The sequence below is a fragment of the Montipora foliosa genome, chromosome 1, assembly GCF_036669935.1.
Source record: "Montipora foliosa isolate CH-2021 chromosome 1, ASM3666993v2, whole genome shotgun sequence".
NCBI classification, from domain to species: Eukaryota; Metazoa; Cnidaria; class Anthozoa; order Scleractinia; family Acroporidae; genus Montipora; species Montipora foliosa.
This window is the reverse complement of record NC_090869.1, coordinates 3,249,032-3,263,709: the sequence shown is the minus strand read 5'-3', so window position 1 is coordinate 3,263,709 and position 14,678 is coordinate 3,249,032. Positions and strand designations below refer to the sequence as shown.

The 14,678-nt window shown below is 40.2% G+C and overlaps 3 protein-coding genes across 3 annotated transcripts in view; 2 read left to right on the top strand and 1 right to left on the bottom strand.

Moving 5' to 3' along the window:
- LOC138008413 (uncharacterized) overlaps positions 1 to 27 on the top strand; it is a 2,638-nt gene extending 2,611 nt beyond the window's left edge. The window contains exon 2 of the mRNA XM_068855757.1: positions 1 to 27. This exon is cut by the window's left edge and continues 1,968 nt beyond it. Coding sequence (XP_068711858.1) covers positions 1 to 27 — 27 coding nt within the window.
- Positions 28 to 39: 12 nt separating this feature from the next.
- On the top strand, positions 40 to 831 carry LOC138008406 (uncharacterized). Its single transcript, XM_068855744.1, has one exon. It carries the CDS (start codon positions 40 to 42, stop codon positions 829 to 831), a length of 792 nt encoding a protein of 263 aa, XP_068711845.1.
- A 3,730-nt stretch (positions 832 to 4,561) lies between these two features.
- On the bottom strand, positions 4,562 to 13,891 carry LOC137995340 (uncharacterized). Its single transcript, XM_068840928.1, has 5 exons — positions 13,735 to 13,891; positions 12,357 to 12,430; positions 9,255 to 9,545; positions 7,615 to 7,729; positions 4,562 to 6,612 (listed from the first exon to the last, which is right to left on the bottom strand). The coding sequence occupies exons 2-5, from the start codon at positions 12,408 to 12,410 to the stop codon at positions 6,143 to 6,145; spliced, it is 930 nt and encodes a 309-aa protein (XP_068697029.1). The 5' UTR covers positions 12,411 to 12,430; positions 13,735 to 13,891; the 3' UTR covers positions 4,562 to 6,142.
- Positions 13,892 to 14,678: the final 787 nt, after the last annotated feature.

The window sequence follows — 14,678 nt, the reverse complement described above, 5'->3', positions numbered from 1 at the left end:
CTTCACGTTAAGTATACATCACGTTAAGGCAACACCTACATGGATGATATTTGCGATTCAGTCTGCAATGAGGAAGAAGCACGAGAACTAACGAAATGCATAGACAGTGTACTCGAAACAGGAGGTTTTAAAGGCAAAGGCTGGCTTTCGAATAACGCTACCTTTAACACCGATCAGCAAGAGAGAAAGGAAGCAGCGATTTTGCAAGGAGTCAATGAAGAAAAGGTATTAGGAGTGGTATGGATCAATCACACAGACATGTTTACCCTTAAAGTGAAACCTGAGTTACTACTCTCCCAAGAACCGGCTATGCTTTCCAAGAGAACGATCCTGAGCCAGGTTGCTCAAATCTACGATCCAATTGGCTTTGCATCTGCATTTCTTATCAGAGCCAAGATAGGCCTACAGGAGCTGTGGGAAAAAAGCGTCAGCCCGGACGAGAAATTATCCTCCGAAACTCAAGAAAAATGGACCAACCTGTTTCAAGAAATGAAGAGCCTCAATGGCACAAGCTTGGAGAGATGTCTGACACCGCCTTATGCAGTTGGCCGCCCTGTACTCTGTGTTTTTTCTGATGCCTCTGAAGACGCATTCGGTTCCTGCGCATATGCACGATGGCAGCTGTCGAATGGAGAGTACGACGTGCGATTTATTGCAGCAAAATCAAGGGTTGCACCGCTGAAAAGATTGACCATACCTCGCCTGGAGCTTCAAGGTGCAGTCTTGGCCTCCCGACTGTGTAAAACCATTGTGGACGAATTCCGTTTCCAATTTGAGGAAGTTATCACAACTGTCTGGAATCTATTAGCTTTGCTCGCTGCATGTTTTTAGCAGTTTTATGCCCCTGACATCCATGTGAAATATGAGTATTATAAAAGGAATTGTGAGTTTGTATCACACGGGATAAGAAAGGCGCATGGAGCGGTATAAAGTTCGCGTTAAGAATACATTCGATCAATCTACCATAAGTGAATAAAGGGGGTAGTTTCTCAACAAACTGTGGTGCTGCGTCGGTGGGGAAGTAGTACACATAAATTTGGGTTTATCAACGGATTTTATAATGTAAATTAACCACCGTACAGGGATTCTAAAAGCTGACGTTTCGAGCCTTAGCCCTTCGTCAGAGCGAACAGAGGAATTACGGGTTGTGTGTAGTTTTTATAGTAGAGTAGGAGCTACGCTACTGGTTGTAACATGGCAACGTGAAAAACCGGAATGCCTTGCCTTGCCTTGCGTCATCCCTCAATAGAAGGTGAAACATTTACGAAGTTCTTGGATCACGGAGAACGGTCTTTCATAACGGTGAGAAGTTCTAGTCCTGCAAGACCGGTGTCTTTCTCGAGTAGTGACTTGATTGTTATGTGGGGCCTTCCAACTCCGCGCTTAGCTTCTCATGACCATAGAAGGAGTTTTCCAGCAGGTTCTTCATGACGGGAAACGTGCCAAGCTAACATCAAGCGCCTGCGTTTAACAACTTCTGATATCCGTGGAAGGGACCCTTACAAAGTTTTGTTGGTAATAAGATCTCGCCAGGATATGTTGTAGATTGCAGGTAACATTTTGGTGTAAGATCCATCAAGTTTGTTACACAGTGCACTGCTTAACGACCAGGAATCTGAACCGTAGAGTAAGATAGTTTCAACAGATGCTTTAAGAACTTTGGTGTTGGTTTCTTTCTTGATATCAGCCTTCCAAACTTTGTTGAGAGAGTTGAGTGCGCTCCATGACTGACCAATACGGGAATTCATGTCATAACTACAATGTAATCTCCTAGATATTTGAAGTTTTGGACGAGTTCAATAGGATGACCATCAGATGAAAACAGTTGGCTGGCCGAAGGAGGATTCAGGTGCATAAAAAAGCCTTTTCCACACGGTTGAGAAGGTTGTGAGCAGATTCAATGGTATTTTCAAGAAGGGCAATATCGTCTGAATAGTCTAGGTTTGCAAGAGTTTCAGCGGGATAACGGCGACTGCGGCGGCGTTTCAATATAAGGCCATCTGGGTCAGAAATGGCTGTACGAAGGGCAAAGTCCAGACAGATAATGAATAGGAAAGGAGCAAGCAGGTCACCTTGTAAAACTCCTGTAGCAATCACAAACTGATCAGTTTCTCCTTCAGGCGTGAGGACTACTGCGGATGTGTTTCGTACATGATTCGAATGGCCGCGACGACGGCAGAAGGTATTCCATATGCCTCAAGAATCTGGAAGATTTTAACACGGACAACCGAATGGAAAGCTTCGCGAAAGTCAATGAATGTGAGAACAGCTTCCATATCGTGATTTTTCACCTCTCCAACTATACGGCGAAGAGCCAGTAAGTGTGAGGTGGTAGATCTTCCTTGTCGGAAACCATTTTGATTTGGTCGCAAAATAGTGTCAATGATTGGTCTGATATGGTTCAAAAGACAGCAGTTATATATCTTTGAAGCGATTTGGCTGAGAGAAATGCCTCTATAGTTGTCTGGGATTGTTAAGTTCCCTTTTTTCGTTATTTCAGGGCCCCATTCCTTTGGTCGGTTTTCAGAGTAAGTTTTGTTGCAGAATAAATGGAGATGCTTTTTAATTTTTGATAATTTCCAAAACTCAGGTGGAAGGCCATCTAGACCAGGAGCTTTTCCATTCTTCACCTGACGAACAGCAGCATCTATTTCAGCTTGAGAGAACTCGCCGCTTTGGATTTGATCGAATGTATCGTAGACCTTTTCAATATGGACTGTATAGATTCTGTTGTTGGGGTAACATTCAGTAAGTTTTTGAAATGGTTCTCCCAGGTATTTAATCTATCTGCAGCCTCAATGAAAATAGCACTGCGAGTTCGTTTCCCTGATAGATCCTTGACTAAATACCGTGCATTATTTATGACTGCAGGGGCGGCTAGAATACATTAGTTAAATAAAAAGCGTTCGTTAATACCGTGGGGATTATGGGTGCGATTTGAAAGATGAACTTTTGTTCCAGATTCTTGCGGCTTTCCGTCGTATCTAGATGTAGGGAAAGGCCGCAGATAGACATGTGTTGTTTGGAGAGGTTAGCGAGATTAAAATGATGAGCGACTGGCTTAGATGCATCTTTGTCATTCGTCTCAACATCGCGAAAGTGTTGGCGGAATCGTTCGCCTAGTCGTCTACCTTTCTCGCCAATGTATAATTTATTATACATAACGTAAAGGTTATGCAATAAATGACATTTGCGGAGGTACATGTGATACGATCGGTGATCTTAACAGATCGCTTAGTTCCCGATATTTTGCTAGTGATAAGAGTGAAAGGACAGGTTTTGTATCGTGAGCACGCGCATTTGAAAGTGCCGGGTTGTTCGTTAGTTTTGAGAGCGCTTCTAACTAAAATGTTGCCTACGTTTTTGTCGCGTTTGAATGAAATTAGTGGAGGTTGAGAAAAGATTTTACCAGTCTCGGGATAACCATAAGTGAGTTTATCAAGAACATCATCGACTCTCTGGGCCTGAAAGATCAGGCAAAAATGTTCGGTACAGTATGGTGTCCTTGGTTCGCGAGATCTTGGTCCACGACTTTTCCAAACATGATGATCCTCGTTAACTAAAATATCACAAAAAACAAATGTGGCCGATGATTTCTTGATTATTTTTCTTTCACATGACGAAATTTCGGCTTTCCTGCTATCGGTGATTGTGCGGAATTCAAGTTTGTTGACAGGTGTGTTAATTTGTCATCTTAGAAAGTCCCTACTTTTGCGGCTCCGTAACCTACATGGTCATGTTTGCTTGGCTTGTGCAAAGATAAAAGGAAGCGGGCACAAGTGTCTTTTCGCAGAATACGTTTACAGATAAACTTATTTCTGCAGTTGGGAACGAATTTGCTGCAGAGTTTTAAACTTTTGTTTTATCGATATCAACAATTTTCGCATAGGGGTCCTTGGTGCTCGAATTATACTACTTATGACCCCAGAGAACTTAAATCTGGCAAAGGAGACAAAGAAACCCTTCCATAAATGGAAAAGGTTTTTGCCTTAACTGAATATTTTCAAAATCGTCTTTATACACGTTTACGAACGGGTTACCTTCTTTTGTATGTCTTGAATACCTATACGGTCTTATAATAAAATGGAGCTTGCGTTGGGAGACGGTCAACTTAAAATAAAAGCAGATTCTATATGCACAACGACATCCAATACGACTGTAGCTGAGATATATCAGGGATAATAAAGAATAAATAAATTTCCATGTTCGCGCAGAACTTATCGGGATTTACAGGTATTTTTTGGGGCTGCTTACACGATTCACGGACGAAGGAACAAATTCGCGGAACAACGGCTCGCGATTACGTTCACTTTCAAATTACAAGAGAAATATTTCAGTTTGGAACTTAGTTATTTAACAATTATCGCTAGAGACAGAAAAGCTATCTTCAGAGAAAATTTCAGTTTGTGGCGTTTTGACTCAGGTAAGACATTATTTTTCATTTTAAAAATTTTAGTTTTTAATTTTTTTTTACATAACGTAAAACCGCACCTACAAGAGCGGATTTGCATGTAGGAAAGAGGCGGAAAGGTGTGCAAGGAGAGACATATTTTGTGCCTTACATAATTTTGGGTCCCACAGTTTTAGCCTGTTTCCTACATGCAAATCCGATCTTGTATTTGCGGTTTTACATAATTTAAAAATATTTTTTACCCTCTTATGTAGGTATATATACACCTCCCTTGTGTTGTATTGTAAAACATCCCTGGCGAAGTGTGCGTTAGTCACACGAAACGCGTAGGATAAAATAAATCGTTTTACAGCTCTTAGAGTTCGCAGACGTGCTGCTCACTAGTTCAATCTTAAAAATTATGACTTCACTACCTTTTGACACGCTCTCAAAAAATGACGAAGTTGCAATGCGGGATTGGCTAGACAGCTATACCGCCTAGTGAGGCAAAGGACCGTGAGTAGTAAGACAAAGGATAAGACAGGAGTTTTATCAACAGTGTAAGCAAAACGAGCAGTGTCCACCGCAAAAGTGTTCTCTGCAACTGACCAGGTCAAAACAGCGTTATCTGTCTTTCCCTAGACGACGGAAACCCAAGGGGAGGTCGCAGAGGTCATTCTGAGAGGTGTCTATAACATTCGTATCAGACAGTGACATTCCTCTTTTTATTCTCGCGCCGACTCCTTCTGGTGCTACTAATAACCAGGTGGAGGAATACAAAAGTGACTCAGATGAGGAAGCAGAAGACCTTTTTTATCTCTAAGAGCGCAATGAAAAGGTCTCGAAGAGAAGTCAAGGCGTGGGCAAGGTTTGACGCGTGAACAAAACAAAATCATGAGTCGCATTGTGATAACCAATGACTTAAACTATTCAATATGTCTACTGAGACCCTACTAGTAACTAACTCAAGGGACGCATTTCTTTGTTTCCCACATAAGTTAACCGTGACGGAAAAGAGATAGCCGTTAGCCATGAAAAGGCAAATTATTTAACCGTCAGTCGTAAAAGCTACTCCCATTGAGACCCTCCTAAAGGAAAAACAGAACCTCTAAATTACATACATTTTGTGAAATACAACACGTTATTTTTGCTATTTTTGCCTTCACTAGTCATCGAGTTTTTTTTTTTTCACACTTTTTCCCGTTGATATTACTATTGAAGACTGCTATCTTGAAAGCAACGAGGGTGGCCGGGACTACAAACTACCTAAAAGTCATTGTGATCTGGTACAGAACAAGAGACTCCAAGGTCGCATTGTGATAACCAATGACTTAAACTATTCAATATGTCTACTGAGACATTTATTTGTTTCCCACATAAGTTAACCGTGCTGGAAAAAAAGATAACCGGTAGCCATGAAAAGTCAAATTATTTAACCGTCAGCCGTGAAAGCTACTCCCATTGAAACCCTCCTGAAGGAAAAAAACACAGCCGCTAAATTTTATACATTTTGTGAAATACAAGACGTAATTTTTGTTTTTTTCACACTTTTTTCCTTTGATATTATTATTATCTTGAAAGCAACAAAGGGGGCCGAGACTACAAACTACTTAAAGGTGTGATATGGTAGAGAACAAGAGACTCCAAGGTCCCATTCTTACATTACATTTTACTTCATTTGACTTTCGCCTAATTTAGCTCAATTGAATTTCCTTCACATCGCTTTAACTGACGCCGATTCCATTCACTTCATCACTGGCGAAAAGCATACACATCAGTGCAGGATGTACCGTTGTTGTCAACCTCGTCCTCTTTTGCCAGGTCTTCACCATACCAGATCCTGAACTTCTGACCAGCGACCACAGACAAAGGAGTAGGAGTGGAATTAAACACAATCTCGGGAGAGTTTCCATTGAAACCATCGAGTGTGTAGTAGAAATGAACATCCAACTGCAGTGCACCGGTAACATTTGCTGGAAAAATACGGGTATTATTTTCGTAAGTAATATGAACATTTATCAATCTTTTGCTGTAATAACTGATTTCGGTAATGACGCAGCCCCATTTAGTGTTAGAGGCTTTGCGGGAATCGCAATTCACATATCCAAAGCGATGGACCAGCCTCAAGCGATAAATGTCTCCTGGCTTGTGGATCTCGAAGGTTCCGAATGAATCATTCTTCACCCCAAAGCACACCGGGTCTACATTTACCTTCTGCCATCCTACGGAAGGGAACAGAGGAGGATTAAGTTGTAAAAATAGCGATTCAGATTCATGTTTAATGTTTACGCACACACATAAGCACGTTGGCACACAGAAAAAAGTCGATACGGGATTTCTACTCAACTTGTTGGTGACTGCAGCCCGAGAAGGTCCTCAATTTTACAGTATGAGAAACAATCGCAAGACCATGCTCATAGCTATATGTATAAGTGACTTGTTTGAGAATCAGGTGACACACAACTAAGTCGTTTACGGGAGAAATGCATTAAAGACATTTACCTTAATGTAAATCGAGTCAGGGACAGCCAATGATAATCTTGAGTCAGCGGAAATATGTGTTCGGGAGAGTCAGAATTTCGGTTCTACGTTGCCAAACAAATAAAGATTTCTTTACTAAAACCTCTCCGAAGGAATTCGTAACCGGGGGCGGATCTGCACCTGAGGCTTCCTAATAGAACTGGTATTCTACCAGTCAGCTGCGCACTTCCTTACTGGTGCACCGCCTCCTAAGAAAAATCCTGAATCCACCCAATGGTAACCAGGAAAAAGTAGGCCCTTACGGTTTCGGAAGGGATATTTTTGCAATAAAGGTCACCTGGAAGTTTCGGCGCGGATGAGCAAATGGTTCGGTTGGAAGTTCTTAGAAGGTAACGTTCAGCTAGCAATTTCTGAAATGAAGATATCGTCCCTAAAATTCTCGGACAATTCAATTTTCAGCTAAGATATCAGAACAGATCAAATTCTTCTAGGTTATAAAAACATCTCTTTAGACAGTCTTTATACATTACAAGGAGCCTGGAAATGTCTCTCAAAGGCTTTTTTCTTAATTTGCTCGTTGGGTGCCCTTGCCGAGTTCCCCCCCCCCCCCCCCCCGTAAGGATGTTTTGGGTGCTCTTGTCAATTTGTAAACGCTTTTAAAATGAGTTTTATTTTCATGCACCCTATCTTACTTCAGTTATTCTTTTGTCCTGTACTTTGTGCAACAAATTAAACACTATTACCATTCTCACAGTATGTTCCATTGTTTCCCTCACCACATTGGCACACGTATGAATTTGTGTCATACAGCGGACGACATGTTCCACCATTTTGACAAGGAAGGCTTTCACATGGGCTCTAAAAGCAAAAACGATTGTTGAGAAACGTTAATGTGAATTAATCTTACGAAGCATTGTTATTTTGTGGGATCTCGAACGAATATTTTTAACGTAAGTCTTTTAATTGCAAACTGTCTGTGGAATAAAAACCGACTAATTTTGTGGCCCGGCTAAGAACTCAACTGAGAAGAAAGTCAAGGCGGCAACACAGTTAAATATATAAATAGTGAGATAACGCTAAAAATGTATTCAATCTAAATGTGCAATTTATTTCATCTTTCAGATAGTATGCGCGCTATGATTGGCTAATTTAGCGGGTCGGATTGTACAGTACCAAGTCTTGATGCAACATTTTCTAGCAAATTTGCCATGTTGTTTGTGGGAACTGAATAAACTTGGGAAACTGTTTGAATATTGCAATCAACTATTTCAAAAAGTCAATAACGTTTATTTTATTTATTTTTCAAATTCTTACGCGTGCCAATCATTTGTTGCAGTAAAACGGTTCTGCTTGACTTCAACTGGTTTCCTTTCTTGTGCGCTTTATTACCTCAGAAGTCCGTACTATGTATTTATTGACTGAGTGGCAGGGCTGGACGCGCCAAGACCAAGGGCCAAATATTTTCTTGTCCGGCCCGACCTAAACTCAGTCAATAAGCATTTATCATATGCACTTCAAACTATTCATGAGAACTGAAAATTTGAAGTTTGGGCAAAATAATTAACAAAAATTTACACAGACAGTTTATCTAATATGTTGTTTGCATTTGCTCATCTGGCTGTAAATAACTTGGATCTGTAAAAGCGACGAAATCCTCTAAAATCGCATTGCACGGAGCAGTACATGTTCCTAGCAGGGCCTTACGGCTTTTTCCGGCTCTGCTCGCACAAATGCGTACGGCCCTCATACGGCGATTTTTCCAATGGTCTTACAATGAAAGTGCGCGCGGGGCCGTACTGGCCATAGGATAACGTAAGTTATGGATCCTCGCTTTTTCTCAGTTGGCTTATGATCCCCGCTCTTCTTGCTTGGGCCAGAAACCAACGACAAAAAACTAGCTCCGTAATTTAGAGTAGGGACATAGAACTTGGTTGATAAGAGAAATGCATTTCAAGCTGCATGTATGTCTAATGCTGACGTAAATTATTAGTGGTTGTAATGGCCTTAAACTAACATATTGTATAACGCCAGGTTGTTACAATCTTCCCATGTCAACCACGTAACTTTGAAAGATTGAAGGAACACAAGTAAGAAATAATGCATGAATAAATAACAGAACCGGTTTTCATTTTTTGTGGAGCGAAAAAAATTTTAGAACGATATACACTGCTCAAAAAAACCCGTGATTTTCTTGAGGCAGTTAAGTAGATTTTCTATTAACTCAGCCTTATTGGGAGATTCTGAGAATGGTACTATAGTTATTATTATGTTTGTCTAAAGAGGATACAGTCAACAAAGGACATTTTGTTAAGCGACCGGTCAAAAGCGTTGAGTCATTTAGAACCATTTTCTATTACTAACACCTATCAATTGAGGAACCCACCGGAATCGCGAAATGATGGAAGTCTCTGCTTGGTACAAAACTGTTTGCGTGATTGTACTTATCTGACGCCAGGAGTTGACACAAATGTCGATCAGAGTTACTGTCTGCCGGTAAGGTGGCAAAATTGAAGGAGAAACACGACATCTTCTCGAGACATTTGAAGGCACAGTCCATGTAATCCGTAGCATAATATGAAGCCAACACTTGGGAAATATTCAGCATTTGATGAAAAAAGTTCTGGAAGTTTGCGTACTTTATATGTTGATATTCGCCACGTTGGAGCTGTTGTGCCTGAAACAAGAAACATCTAACATTATCGACGATATGTGTCGTAAAATGCAAATCAACAGTGTTAATTTCTCGTAGATGGAATATACCCTGTTAGAAGCTAGTTACGAAGCTTCTCGTTTGCAGTGAAATTGAATCACTCATCAGCTAGCAATTTCTGAAATGAAGATAAAATTTTCGGACACTTCAATTTTCAGCTAAGATATCCGAACAAATCAAATTCTTCTAGGTGATAAAAAAATCTCTTTAGACACTCTTTATACATTACAAGGAGCCTAGAAACGTCTCTCAAAGGCTTTTGGCTTAATTTGCTCGTAACGTTACCTTCTAAGAGGTTCCAACCGAACCATTTGCTTATCCGAAACTACTAGGTGATCGTTTTAAGTGCCACTTATTGCAAAAATACCCCTTCCGAAGACTTAAGTGACTACTTCTCCCTGGTTGCGAATCTTTTAGGTGATGTTTTAGTAAAGAAATCTGTAGCTGTCTGGCAACGTAGAACCGACATTCTTAGAATAGTTTGACCCTCCCGAACAGATATTTCATCGAAGATTATCGCTGGGTGCCTCTGAAGGTACTTTAAATCTACGGTCACAAGCCAACAGGCAAGAACTAACTGGTCCGAAACCTTAGTATCCTTGCCTCAGCAGCCCGGAAGCAACCGAGAGTAATTTGTTACGTGTACCGTTAAACTGTTTGTTGATGATACTAAGATCTCAGGCTTGTCAATTGAATCATGTCAATGACACACTAGCGCTACAGTCGGACCTGAATTCTCTGGAAAACTGGACAAAAGTACAAACTCTCACAAAATGTCAAATTAAAGTCATTCAACTCATAAAGAGACCTTGGCGTTCATGTGTCGAGAGACATTCTGGTCGGATAGTTTGGCCGATAACAGTAAACAACTGAAGCGAAGAAAGTTTTGGGCCTACTTAAGCGTACACTTAAGAGAACAAGGATGTCTTCTACTTGCTTTATAAGTCACCGGTAAGACCTATATCAGAATACGTACGTTCTGTATGGTCTCCATACTTAGTTAAAGACAAATTAGCGATAGAAAAAGTGCAACGAAGAGCATCAAGGATTGCTTGCTCTTGGTCAGAAGCCGCGTGAAATGGCTTAAGATCGACGCAAACTGAAACACACTTTCAGAACACCGAAGGATGTACTTTTCTTTAGTCGAATGCTATAAGATTGGAATAAGATAGTGTTTGGATTAAAACGGCCTGAACTTTTGTGATTTTTTCGAGTACTGTAAAAAGTAAAAACACTACAGGCTAATCATCCCAACAATATCCAAACAAATTTGGCAAAAATTGACGCTTTTCAGTACTCTTTCTTTGTGAGAATTGTTAAAGACTGGAATAATTTGGCGAACCACCTATTAGCCGGACGTGACAGATTCAAACAAGATTTGAAAACGTGGATAAATGTGTATTGATTCAGTTTTTTTATATGCAATTTTACAGATCCTACGTAAACGTCGTTTAGGTAAACACTTTTTAGGTTTAGATTTTGTAAGGGGACCCTTTATAGGGCTTACCATTCAAATACCATATTTGAATAAAGTATATCATTAATCGGAGTCATATCATATCTGAAGCACGAGTGGTCCTGAGAAGGACTGTTTAGATGACATTGACTCACGTTTCGACAACCTGACCGAAAGTCGTCACCAGAGTGAAGGGATTATATGTCATGTTACATGTCTGTACATGTGTTGTTAGTAAGTCGGTCAATGTGTTGACGTCCTTGATAAGTCGTTTGTAGAGTGCTGGAAGTTGTAGGCATCAGATTACAGGTCACTGTTCTAATTTAGTGAACCAGCTTCCAGTACGATCCGTTGGTAATAATTAATACGGTATGTAACGCATTCGGCAGAGTCCCAGTCGATTTTGTAGTCTGTCTGTACATGCTGTGCAGAAATGTTATTTTTGATGTTACTATTTGTCGTCCCTCGTTTTTGTTCATCCAGTGTTGTTTTTAGACTTCTGCCGGTCTCATCGATATGAGTGGCCTGGCAGTCGCAGCATTTGATCTTGTAAACTGCTTTTTGTCTGTCCTAACGTTCGTCGGTAGTTTTCTTCACTTTGATGGGTCTCCTCATAATTAGCATGCTAGTTTGTTACTGGCGCTCGCTTAAAACTGAGGGGAGTTTCTGCGCCGGCTACAGGTAGTTGTGTCATGCATGTAAGCCATGAGGATGGGGCCGCACCAGGTCGCAACAGCTGGCTATGGCTGCCGTATGGCCATGGGCATGCAGCTGAAGTACTAGCCAGACCTATGGGATGATGTTTGTCTGGTGCGCTTTCTGTAGTTGTTTTCTCCCGGATTAATGTTCTTATCAGGTATTAAAACTTTCGAAAGTTCCTAAACTTTTGCGTTGTATTTTGTGTGCCACAAATCCCGCTTATCCTTAAAATGAAGTCGTTTCAAGAAAAGGGCCGAGCTCTTCCAAACCTGTTAAGCGGTAGTGAAGCCATGCGTTTTAGCTACAAGTAATCTAGGGCCGAAGTTAACCCAATCACTGGGCTTCGAAGCAATTCGTCCCTTAGCAGCGAAAATCCTTTGGGCGGCCAGTTAAAAAAGGGGGATGTCATGAGTGAAACTTTTGTTAGTAAAAAACTGCTTGACGTACGGTATCCATTTTAGTCACATAATTATCCTTCTTCTTGAAAGCAATGTAGTGAAATCAGCTAATTTAAGGATAAGTGCAATTTTTCTAGGTTATTTGGGAGCCTGTTTTTCTGATAATCAAATAATTCAGTGAAACCTTTTGTGTACGCAGTAATTATATCACGAAACACATACCTCTGAATACTGCAAGCCAAGTGCGAGCCAAACAAAGGATATCGCAGGGTTCATTGTCACGGCTTTCAGAAACTCTACAAAATAAACGCTGCTGTCAAGAAATGATATATAATATAACACGTAATCCTACTCTTAATGAAAATTTTTACATTTCCGTGGCTCAAAGTAATAGCTGCAAAACACAGGGTCATTTTTTACTGATTAGTTTAAATCAGCGATGAAAGCAATCGGACGTTTTGATTCGTCAGGTTCATTTTTAACACTTGAAAAGCCAGGAATGAAAGGGCAGAAAACTTTCATTTTACGACAAACTATAAGATTCAATCGCCTGGTTTTTCCTTTGAAATTTTCTTTGCATGATGCAATATGATCTTTATGATTAAAAATGCATATGGTTGGATATAAATAACTGTCATCCTAGCTCCCCCTTGTTTTTGGCAACTTTTCACTTGTCTTTCTTAGTAAAGTGAAGTCGAAAACGCAGTTGTATTAGCTTATAAGACGTTAAAGAAAGCTACCCGAGTTGAGAGGAAAATTTCCGAGAGAGAATTTAGTTGAACTGATTGTAATCCACACTGCTTGCCACAGGCAGTTAAGACTTGAAAAATATTCACTATCTGATAGAATATACATGAAGAAATTCTTTAACTTGGTGCCCTCATTGATATTCGCATCGTTCCAGCTGTTGTGCCCTGCCTGAAGTTAAACATTTCCAGCATTTTGTCTATGACATCCGTTTCTCGGCATATATCTTGCAAATCCTTCTACAGTAGGAAGGCAAAAACTGAAGACAGCCTGATAACTTGATTGATAAGGCTTATTAACTTAATACCGGAACGTTTTTACTTCATCCTCTTGGATACGTACAGGTAGAGAACTCAGTTAAATTACTTAGGTTAAATGATTCTGAAGTGGAAACTTTAAAAAATGAATCCGGCAAACCGCAATATTAACCGTCCCCCTGTGAAAATTGATTCAAAATTCGAAAACATTTTTTAACCTCTTTTCGAAATTAAAAATTTAGAAAAACGTATCTAGCAATCGCTCAGCCAAAAAGTATTTAGATTTATCATTTACCTTAGGATTTTTCTGTTGGCGAAAGAGTTTGTCTAACTTGATCGCAAACGCTAGGCTTCAGAGGTGTAACTTGTACAAGTGTCTCATATTTGAAAAACTTAAACAAGGAATAAGACCTTGAAAACAATTTTTTGTGAATAAATTAGAAAGCTTAGTCGAGTGATTTAATTTCTTGATATCATTTTCGCCGTGACTCTTTTTCGAACCTTATGGAAAGATTTTAGTTAAACGTGTTTTTACAGTTTCATGAAAGAAACGTTAATTTTAAACGTTTTATGGAAGAATAAAAATCAAAGCTTACCCCTGAAAATTGCAACGTTACAATTTTGAAATGGTTGAGTAAACCAAGTGCAGGCTACAGGAAGGATACTGGGCAGTGTATTGTCACCTTCGACAAAGGTGAATGCTGTTGGAAGAAATCTTGCAAAGGTGTGTTTTTGCCCAGCAGGTAAGGTGTGTTTTTGCCCAGCAGGTGAAAATAACACACAACCAAGCCATAAATTAAGACCTCCTGTTTATTTAAAGATGTCACTGCCTTCACATTCTTAATTAGCCGAAATAAACAATAATTAACATGAATAAAATGAATGTATATTGAAGTGCGGGTTGTATACGAATGAGGAAACGTTCCTCGCACTTAACTGGAGAATTTGGCAGCTAAGAAATTCAGGTGGCTCCATCGGGATTCGAATCCATGACCTCTGCGGTGCCAGTGCAGTACTTTACCAACTAAGCTATAAAGCGACACAGTTGAAAGCAGAAGTTGAACCAGGACCTACCCCCTAGGGACAAATTCAACCAGTGGCCAGGATCCATATCCTGAACCGGGGATCTCCGGATCTCAAGGCATGCGCCCTAACCACTGGGTTACACTGCCCCTCACAGTTGAGAGCAGATCATTTGTTAGGCTCATTTAGCTCCGTGAAGGACCCAAATGTGAGGCTTCATAGCTCAGTTAGTAGAGCATTGAACCGGTATCGCACTTTGAAATTTTCTTTGCATGATCCAGTATGTTCTGTATGATTAATAATGCATATGGTTGGTTATAAATAACTGTCATGCTAGCGCCTAATTGTTTTTTGGCAACTTTTCACTTGTCTTTCTTAGTAAAGTGAAGTCGAAAACGCACTTGTATTAGCTTATTAGACATTAACAGAACTACCCGAGTTGAGAGGAAAATTTCCGAGAGAGAATTTAGTTGAACTGATTGTAATCCACACTGCTTGCCAGAGGAAGTTAAAACTT

What these genes read in the sequence shown, in the direction of transcription:
- LOC138008406 (XM_068855744.1), top strand. Translation starts at nt 40, where the DNA reads ATGGATGATATTTGCGATTCAGTCTGCAATGAGGAAGAAGCACGAGAA.
- LOC137995340 (XM_068840928.1), bottom strand. Translation starts at nt 12,410, where the DNA reads ATGAACCCTGCGATATCCTTTGTTTGGCTCGCACTTGGCTTGCAGTAT. An exon ending in TTGGCTTGCAGTATTCAGAG is followed by an intron (nt 9,546 to 12,356) that starts GTATGTGTTTCG and finishes TTCTTGTTTCAG; the next exon opens with GCACAACAGCTCCAACGTGG. An exon ending in TCCATCATTTCGCGATTCCG is followed by an intron (nt 7,730 to 9,254) that starts GTGGGTTCCTCA and finishes TTTTGCTTTTAG; the next exon opens with AGCCCATGTGAAAGCCTTCC.